We start from the raw sequence: 10180 nt of genomic DNA on the forward strand, positions 1-10180 counted from the left end.
GGAGCTCCAACTCCCTGTTTCTCAGCGACAGCCCAGAAACCTGGCTGATCTAGAGAAGATCTGTGTGGAGGAATGGGCCAAAATCCCTGCTGCAGTGTGTGCAAACCTGGTGAAAAACTACAGGAAACGTTTGACCTCTATTACAAATAAAGGCTACTGATTTTCACAGGTGTTCAGATCCTTATTTGCAGCAGTAACACATGAATAAATTATTTAAAAATCATACATTGGGATTTCTGGATTTTTTTTTTTTGATTATGTCTCTCATAGTGGACATCTAATCATCTAAGATGAAAATTTCAGACCCCTCCATGATTTCTAAGTGGGATAACTTGCAAAGTTGCAGGGGGTTCAAATACTTATATTTAACTCTACGCGTAAAACCCAAGAGTCTCACAATGTCAATTTTATTTATATAGCACATAAACATGAGTTGACCAAAGTGCGTCACAATTCAGCCAAGTAAATTAATTAAACGAACGAAAGAATATTACAAGTATAAATGAAAACAGATAAGATATTCAATGTACATAACAGCTGATTGTAAACAAAGTATTAAATTGCAATTTCTATCAACACAAGGTTACACTGTAACACTTCCTATGTACAGAGGTATGTAATTTTACTTCCATTCCACACATTCTACATTAGAGTTCATAAGGCACTTTCTCCCCTCTATTTTGCTCAGTCATCCTCTTCAGCCACCATCCTTTCGATGGCAGCCCAATCGACTTTGCTGAGGCTGCTGCCCGCACTCTCAGAGAGATTATCCAGCCAGTCCATCTCTGAAGCACCACCTGTGAGGGGCTCTTCCTGTTCACCTAAAACCTGAGAAACGTACAGGAAAGCAGAGGAGGAAACAACGCTATCAGTCAAAATGTTTTAAAGAAATACTAAAACAATTTGTTTGCAATAGTTGCATTGATTATAAACCCCAACTGAACAACCACAACCCTAACTGAAGCGCCAAATATCCCTTCGGGAGGTAAATTCCGTTTTTTCCATTTACAGAAGTTGGAAACAAAATATAAAGTGAGAAATGTGATTCTTACAAAGTCAAACTCCTCCAGACCCTGCAGCCTGTTTGACTCTGAGCGGTTCACTCTCTCTGTCTTTTCAACTTGTGTTTTCTCTCTTGGGATCCATCTTTCTGAAGCGGCTCCGCGGGAAAAGGTGTTGTTTAATCCCAACTTCTGGTGTCCACCCCGCTGCCCCTCACTCTGACTGGCTGCAGGATGCTGAGTTTGGCTCTTAGTATTGCTGAGCATACCACGCCTTGTTACTCTGGACAGACGATCTCCTGGTAAATAGGTCACTAAAATGAACAAATAAAATTACACAATAAATGCATAAAGTGTGAAAATGTAACATATTGTTCTTTGCTTTGGTAGAAAATACACGTATTTACTGTATTTGGATTGGATTTGAGCGTGTTACCTGGTCGATGGAGTCCCAGTCTTCTGCGGACGTCCTCCAGCTGTCGCCCCTCCATGGACTGAGGGCGAGGGGCTTGTCCTGACTGAGACCCACGTCTTCTCTTATCACTGACAGATACAGCGTGAGGCCTGTACAAGAAGGTTTTACCTGGTTTACCAAACAAGCGTATAATTTTCTTTCTTACCAGTATATAAAGCAGTGGTTCCCGACCTGCCCCCCACCGCCCACCCAGAGAGCAAAGGGGGGCCCCATAACCTTGTCTGCTCAGTTTACTATTTATTTATAAAAAAAATAACCAAAACAAGTCAATTTGAATAATTATAACTGCATAACTCAGTTCTTCTTTTTTCTTTTCCAAATAAAAATTTGTAACTCTTCATTATTTTGATAAATAGGTAGTGGTTGAATGAGTTTTTGAGAGGTGTGGCTTTGAAGTAAAAAAGTTGGGCTTAGTGGAAAATAGGTTGGGAACCACTTACTGTATATACAGTATGTGTACATATTTTGGTTTAAAAAAATTTGGCACTTCTGTTTTATTATTATTATTTTGTTTATGGCTCCAAACACATGAAATTAATTTGTCTTGACAACTGTTACAATTATAAAATCCTTCACTTTCAGGCAACAGCTCCCTAAACTTAGATATTAAATATTTTTCTTACACAGAACTCAAAAAAATCCGGCTGACTTCGTCTCGTCAGTAACTGCAGATTTTGATCCCATGTTATGATCAGTAATTAATAATTGACTGAAACGCGGTTCACAATTAAATTTTAACGAGACAAGATCCTCATTGTTACTGTAGCAGAAGCTAACCTGCGAGCGCTGCTGGGTGGAGGAGCAGAAATCAGCCGTGTGCTGGAGACCACAGGAGGAGCATCAGTCTGTGAAGACCGCTGCACGTTTTCAGGCGAGCCGAGGAAGTCGGCGGCTAAAGAACAAGCCTCACGCGTCCTCTGCTCGTACTGTTTCAGGAGCATGAGCCTGTTCAATAAACGAAACGGTTTGTGAAATGCTTGAGGAGGTTTGTGGAGTACAAATGAATAAGCACCTACTTTTCCTCTTCCTCTCTGTTTCTCCCAGTTGTTGCTCGGTTTCTGTTCTCAGACTGTTGCAGGAAGTGGGTAAGCAGTAATGTTGTTAGAAAATAAGCATAAGAGAAAGCAGTATTTTAGAAGAGAAGGCAGCATTAGCTCACCCCTGTTGGACGGGAAGAGAAAGGTTTGTGCTCTCTTTCTCTGAGGTTTTCTCTGTGCTTCTGATAGGCAGCCAGTCGTTCTCTTTGCTTCCTCCTCATCCAGATTCTCAGCTCCTTCCTCTCGTCTTCAGGAAGCGTGGGTTTCTGCGATGTCCACCGGCTCTGCCTGCTGTGGGCCATGTTATTCATGAGCTCAGAGTTTATTCTAACAGTCAGTCTTCTAGTCTGTAGTTTACCTGCTATGGTGTGCAGTTTGTGAAGCAGACAAACTCCAGTCAGTGGAGGATAAGTAGCCTTCCCGTACCAACTCATCTAAGATATCTGCTGTATCAGATAGCTCAGTTTGGCTCAGATTCTTATCTTCCCATCTGTAATTAAAGGAGAGGGGGGTGTATTATAGAACAAAAGATGTTTTAAATGTTTTAAGACGTGGATTCGTCTTCAACTTACGCATGAGGTATCCTGTAGGTCTCACTGAAGTGATGTTTTACTCCTATAGGAGCAAGATGACAGAGAACGCCTGATTATAACTACATGTGACGACAAAAACATAACAAAACTGTGTTGCATCTATTATCACTTTAAGCTCAAACGTGATCGAAGAATACAAATTTTTCACCAAACTCTAATAAATTAAAATCATCTTATGTTGAGTTAAACTGTGAGTTCACCTGGAGGAGTGTGGAGGTAGGAAGGAACAGCGTGTTGGCTGGAATGAGATGTAAAATCATACAGAGATGGATTTGTCTCAGGACTGATGGAGTCGTTATGAACACGCTCTTCTTCAGGCGTCTCTCTGGCCTTCTGGTCTGAGTCGAATCTTGGTGTCCATGCTGTTACAAATGTTACAAATCTGCTGTTCACAGAGCTGTATGGACGTTCTTTTTTTCTTAAAATGGCATCACTAGTTTTATTCCTTTGGATGTGTCTGTGTTTTCACTGAGATACAAAGATTGCACAAACAGTGAGGATTGTTTTGTGGTCCTACCATTCATCGGGTCAGAGATTCTGACAGTTTTCTTTACTGATGCGTTCATTTTCACGCCAGGTGTCATGTCTGAGGAGAGCTTCTCAATTTTGTTCACCAGCTACACACAAAGACAAATAAAAACAAACAAACATCTTTAAGTTTATCTGTAAACCTAAATGATAGAAACATCCTAGCAGCGCCATTATAAAACCTGCTGATGTACCGTTCTGGAGTGTAAGAAGTCCATCTCAAGATTATCTGCAATGTTTTGCAGAGCAGCTAACTGGGCATCCAGCTCTGACAGGCGAGAGGAGAACTGGACTGCAGGAGGTGGGGAGGGGGTTCCATCGGTGCTCTGGCCCTTTATGGCTCCACAGAGTTCAGAATCAGATGAAGCTACCGTCACATGGTCCTGCCGGACGATTCTCTCCAAAACTCCACTGGGCCCGGCATAACTGAACGACGGAGACGTCACAGGGATATCTGGGATATAGAAAAAAATTGTAACAGAAGCAAATTGAGCTGCAGTAACTCTGAAGTCTTTCATATAAATGTCTAAAACTACCTGTGGAGTTGGTGGGTTTTGTCGTATTCTCTTGAACTGCAACGCAGGGTTGTGGCTCAGAAGGAATAACTTGTATTTCTGAGCTGCGACGTTGCAACAGATCTTCATGCGGGATTAGTTCCTCTAGATCTAAGACACTAATGAACTGATGGCCACCCTGACGCTGAAAGATAACGACAATAAAATAAGAACTTTAAACTATTATGTCAAAATGTATTTAAATGACTGAATGACACAGAAAATGATCAAAACTTTGACTTTATTTCAAACATTTATGAACCATTAATGATGAATTCATTGTAGTGAATAAGATTAGACAGGTTTTGAATTCAAAAGCACATATCTTGCTGCTAACGCTTTAAATGTGATGCAAATAGTGGACCCACCTGCATCTCCTCTGGTTTCTGTGGGGTTTTCTCTGTGTTTTGAATAGAATCTTCACAGAACACATGAAAAGTCCTGGGACTTTGTGCTGGATTAAAATAAATAAATAAATAAAACTCAAATAAGAACAATTTAGAGAATATTCCTTTAAATCACATCTGCGTGGAATAATAACAGAGTGCTATTTTTTCAGATCAGCTTACGTTTTGAGCTGCTTGTTGTCACCGAGGCGTGGACAGAAACAGCTTTATCCACGAGCACAGGCAAAGAGGCTGGAAAACAGAGACAGCATTTAAAACAATCCTGTATTTTCATTTCATTCAAGCAACTTCCCTCAAGTTCATGCTTTTAACTTTAGATTTTCTGACTTAGAATCTAGTAACATTAAAAGCTTTTTATGTTTCTAAAAATACAAGAAACTATGAATGAATATCATAACTGTGTTAAAATATCAGCACTTCTGACTCACCTGAGTCTGTGTTGGTAAAAGCATCATGGCGCTCAGGGGGTCGTTTACTTGTAGAAGCAAAGGCATGGAGTTCAGCTGAAGTGGAAAAGACCCTGCCCAATAATCTCTGACCGGTCAGCAAACAGTCTGAGGGTCCTGGAAGGTCAAGAATAAATAGCTCATTAGAACTTAGAGAAGCTGCTAATCGTTTAACATCTGTATTTTAACAGGCCAGATGAATATAGTGAATATTAGTTGGTCGGTGTGTAATCACCCGTCACGTCTTGTGTAGGAGCGATCCCTTCAGCAAACACAGGTTCTTTACTTGCAGGTGAATCCTCTGCCTAAATATATAACAAACCAAACAAATAAAGGAGAGTTTGACAATGATATTCTGATATTCTTCATAAAAATAGATACGTAACTTTAGAATTAATCTGATCTAATGTACCTTTAGTGTCGGGACGACAGAGTCATTTAGACGGAATGTGACTTCTGTTTTTCTGCTCTTCTCTCTCCTCTTCTGCCTTTAAATAAAATGAAAATAGTCAGTACAATATTCAGTCACTAATACGGAAGGACAGCAGCACAAAACTATTCTGTATTGCCTCTTGCTGGGGGTACAGCTGGTAGGACTAGCTGGCCTTCTACAGTCTTTGGTGGACAGATCAGCTCTGAGCAGCTGCAGCTGAGCGTCTTCAGCATCTCGCCGCCGGATCTCTAAACGACTCAACTCTTCCATGGAGGTTAGACGAAGTGTTTGAGTTGGAGGAACCGCACGGGGCAACATCTGTCATACAGATACATTTGTACAAACAGTTACCTTCACAAGATTTGATTTGACCAAATCTAAACCTCTTAAAGCAACGATAAGTCTGCTTACCATTTTAGGTCCAGAATCAATGCTCAGAAGCTTAATCATTGGCGCGCCAGTCACTGGGACTGAAAAGACAGCAGGTCTGGAGACAAAGGGTAGCGAGAGTTTAGGAAGTGTGATGTTGCTTTGGGGAACGTGCTGCACCTGCAGCAGGCGAAGGCCCGATATCGACGCTGGTGTTAAAGTTGGAAAAGCAGGATGAGGTAAAGCGGCTTGAGCGACGGGCCTCTCTGATGGCCACATCTGGGGCTGAGGGGTCCTGGGAGTTGGATTACGTGGAGGATTATTACTGAGATGTTTCACTGGAGCTGAAAACACATTTCTTTGCTCTCCACCTTTCTTCTTCCAAGTGGCTCGATCCTCCTTGTGTTTATCCTTGGAAGGATAGGACTCAATAGTTTCAGGGTTTGCAGTGCGCAGAGTCTGTGGACCGTGTGGAGCGTCGTCATGAAGCATCATAGAGGGATGTAGTCTGAGTAACTTCAGGCCCAGCACCTGAGGAGAGTCATTCTGTGCTCTGATACTAGCAGGCGCCGACACAGGAGGGTTGTGAACAGCAGAACAGGTGTCAGCAGTGGCCAGGAGCCCCTGTGAAGAGGGAATCTTCTTCCTCTGTTTAATCTCCGGTGACTCTGCTTGGACAGAAAGTGGCTGCATCTCCTGACAATAAATAAATAAAACTTGTAAGTGAAGTTTGAACAAAAAGACAAACTTTCACACAGAACAGAACATGTTATCTTTACCTGATAACTCACACCTGCACCACTGGCATTGCAGAGCAGATTTTGGTTGGACCCTGAGGAGATTTTGGCTGAGCTCTGCACAATAGGCTGATCTGCAAACTCACATGATGAGACCGAGTTAAAGCGGGAGTCCCTGGATCCTGATTTTGGCACAAATTCCTGTGTTAGAGGTGCAGCAGCAATGGTTTGAACAGGTGGGATGTTGGGCTCTGGGATGATTTTGGTAAAGGATGGTGTTGGAATATTAGGTTGTGATGAGCTCAGTCCAGGTGGAGCCACAGGGAAGCTCTGCTGGGCTTGTTGAAGGTTGGAAAAAGTAGCTCCTATAACCTCACTAAGACTCATATAGTTGATGTGCTGCAAAAGAATAACGATCTTCAATCGAGAGTTCAGTTTAAGAGGTTATTTTACACATGTGGACAAACTTGTTGGTACCCCTCGTTTAATGAAAGGAAAACCCACAATTAGAATCTGACAGAAGTAATAATAAATAAAAAATTATATGAAAATGAAGAAATGAAAGTCAGACATTGCTTTTCAATCATGCTTCAACAGAATAAAAAATAATAAAATAAAACTCATGAAACAGGTCTGAGCAGAAATGATGGTGCTCCTGAATAATGTGACCAAAGGGACATGTTAAATCAAGGTGTGTCCACTAATTAGCATCACAGGTGTCTGCAATCTTGTAATCAGTCAGTGGGCCTGTATACAGGGCTGCAGATACTCACTGTGCTGTTTGGTGACATGGTGTGTATCACACTCAACGTGGACCAGAGGAAGAGAAGGAGAGAGTTGTCTCAGGAGATTAGAAAGAAAATTATAGACAAGCATGTTAAAGGTAAAGGTTATAAGACTATATCCAAGCAGCTTGATGTTCCTGTAACTACAGTTGCACAAATTATTCAGAAATTTAAGATCCATGGGACTGTAGTCAACCTCCCTGGATGTGGCTGCAGGAGGAAAACTGATGACAAATCAAAGAGACAGCTAATATGAATGACAAAAGAGCCAAGAAAAACTTCTGAAGAGATTAAAGGTGAACTTCAAGCTCAAAGAAACATCAATGTCAAATCGCACCATCCGTTGTTGTTTGAGCCAAAGTGGACTTAATGGGAGGAGAACCCCAAATCATAAAAAATCCAGACTGGAATTTGAAAAATGAAGCATATGAAGAAAAAGAACACTGTGAAACATGGAGGCTCTGTTATGTTCTGGGGCTGCTTTGCTGCATCTGTGCAGGATATAATGAAATCTCAAGACTATCAAGGGATTCTAGAGAGAAATGTGCTGCCCAGTGTCAGAAAGCTTGGTCTCAGTCGCAGCTCATGGGTCTCTCAACAGGATAATGACCCAAAACAGCTAAAAACACCCAAGAATGGCTGAGAAGAAAACACTGGWCTATTCTGAAGTMGTCTTCTATGAGCCTTGACCTAAATCCTATTGAGCATCTTTGGAAGGAGCTGAAACATGCTGTCTGGAAAAGGCACCCTTCAAACCTGAGACAACTGGAGCAGTTTGCTCATGAGGAGTGGGTTAAAATACCTGCTGAGAGGAGCAGAAGTCTCAGTTACAGGAATCATTTGACTGCAGTGATTGCCTCAAAATGTTGTGCAACAAAATATTAAGTTCAGGGTACCATCATTTCTGTCCAGACCTGTTTTATGAGTTTTTTGTCTTTTTGGAATTCTGTTGAAGCCTGGTTGAAAAGTAAAGTCTGACTTTCATTTGTTCATTTTCAAAGAATTTTTATTTATTATTATTTTTGTCAGATTCAAGTTATTTCTGTGACCATTGTGGGTTTTTCTTTCAATAAACGAGGGGTACCAACAACTTTGTCCTTGTGTTCATTTAGTCTGTTATTACCTGAACCAGTCGGAGTAAGTCTTCACCCAGGCGCTGCCTTATTGGTGAAGTGATTGATGGTTGATTGAAGGAAGCTGATTCTGCAGCAGGTGCACCAACTCTGGAGCTTTGATGCTGGCGGTTTGGAGGATCTACAGCTGGGTTGGGGAGATGCACTCTACTTGAATTAGTAAGTTCTGCACCAAGAGTAGTTTTAGGCTGAGCGGCAGGAGGAGCTTCTGGGAGCTCAGGAGAACATCTGTGGATTAAACAGCAAAACAGAAAACATCAGAACCAAATCAGTTTAAAAAAGACTAGTAAAACCATAAGTATCATTTTATAGCCTGATGAGAAAATATCAGAAAAAGTTTCTATTTTGCCTACAATAAAAGCTTTCCTTTATCATTTTACACTTTCACAAAATTTCTAATTCAAAACTTACTTAGAGGATGAACTTGACATTTCTTTAGCTCTTTCAGAGTAGTCAAGATCTTCAAGTTTGAAACTCTGTTAAGAAAAATCACAACAGCTGTTTCAATTTTTTGTTACAGTCTGAATACATGTGCAGACTAGGACTTTATCTGTTGGCATTAACCATTTCAGGTGAGCAGACATTTCTAGAAGTGTCCTCGTTGGAACCAGAAGACAACGTGGTCAAACTCTCACTGTCGCCCCTTCTATCTACAAGATCAGACACATCTGTTACTTATTTTATGAAACAAAAAACATAACATGAAACTCTCACGATTTAACTTTTTATCATACCTTTTTTTTCAGGTGGAACATTTACAAAAGACTGCTGTTGTGAGCTGGCACATTCCTGCTCAGGATCTAAATTCAGCTGAAGCCGGTTCGATGAGAGAGGCATCCTCTGAAATGCTGCCTCCTCTGAGCCATCCGTATGAGAAGAACTGCAAAAATAAATATATTATTTTATATAAATCTAGTGGAGTATTAAAAAACATTAACTGCCTTGATTAACAACAGTAAACAGCTATTTGTGTTATGGCTCCGCCCACTGGGGCCAGTACTCATTCTGATTAAATTTGGGCAACAAAGGGTCAAAGGTCATTTATGATAAGAGGTCAAACAAACCCGGCATTTTTTTTCTAATTACAGTACAAATAAAATACCTGGTTAAAAAAGGAAACTTTTTTTCACAAACAGTATTTTGTTCTATCAATGCCTTAGTGTTAACTTTTTCATAAAAATATTAACAAAATGTTTCTTATTATGTGCTTTTCAATCTGTCCTATATTATATTAAGGTGTATCTTACTAAACCAAAGAAACAGTTCACAATTTCAATAGCTACAATCTGATTCATTGTCACGATGCCTAGTGTTGTAGTACTTGAGACCGGTCTTGGTCTTAAGACCGGTCTCAAGACCACGTTTTGATGGTCTTGGTCTCGTCTCGGACTCGACAGCATTTGTACTTGGTCTCGTCTCGGTCTCAGACATTGAGGACTCGGAATTTTATTTTAAGACCAGCCAAGACCACAGCTGTGGAAATATCACTAAATAGCCAGATTATTGTCCAATTTATTTAACAATCTTGCTTTCATTAAATTTCAAATGTAGCTACTGATTTAAATCCAAACCTGACTTATTGCTATATACAGTATATATACACTGTATATATATAAGACATATTCATATTTATTTAGCTATAAAACATGGAAGCCAGCATTATTTTTTTTCCACAATTGGTG

General features: G+C 40.5%; 1 protein-coding gene across 2 annotated transcripts in view; it reads right to left on the minus strand.

Moving 5' to 3' along the window:
• Nucleotides 1–388: 388 nt before the first annotated feature.
• Nucleotides 389–10180, minus strand: part of cplane1 (ciliogenesis and planar polarity effector 1) — a gene marked incomplete at its 5' end in the record, with an annotated part of 12610 nt that continues 2818 nt past the window's right edge. The window contains 24 exon segments of one of the 2 annotated variants that reach the window (XM_014003726.1): nt 389–828; nt 1053–1315; nt 1438–1565; nt 2254–2421; nt 2493–2545; nt 2636–2801; nt 2872–3003; nt 3086–3128; nt 3307–3468; nt 3624–3723; nt 3829–4088; nt 4171–4333; nt 4557–4642; nt 4758–4826; nt 5024–5158; nt 5277–5346; nt 5454–5529; nt 5611–5792; nt 5886–6539; nt 6623–6979; nt 8489–8726; nt 8910–8974; nt 9063–9148; nt 9233–9378. In XM_014003726.1, the coding sequence (XP_013859180.1) occupies nt 685–828; nt 1053–1315; nt 1438–1565; nt 2254–2421; nt 2493–2545; nt 2636–2801; nt 2872–3003; nt 3086–3128; nt 3307–3468; nt 3624–3723; nt 3829–4088; nt 4171–4333; nt 4557–4642; nt 4758–4826; nt 5024–5158; nt 5277–5346; nt 5454–5529; nt 5611–5792; nt 5886–6539; nt 6623–6979; nt 8489–8726; nt 8910–8974; nt 9063–9148; nt 9233–9378 (3946 nt within the window). 2 annotated transcript variants of the gene reach the window in all.

The sequence above is a fragment of the Austrofundulus limnaeus genome, unplaced genomic scaffold, assembly GCF_001266775.1.
Source record: "Austrofundulus limnaeus strain Quisiro unplaced genomic scaffold, Austrofundulus_limnaeus-1.0 Scaffold20, whole genome shotgun sequence".
NCBI lineage: Eukaryota > Metazoa > Chordata > Actinopteri > Cyprinodontiformes > Rivulidae > Austrofundulus > Austrofundulus limnaeus.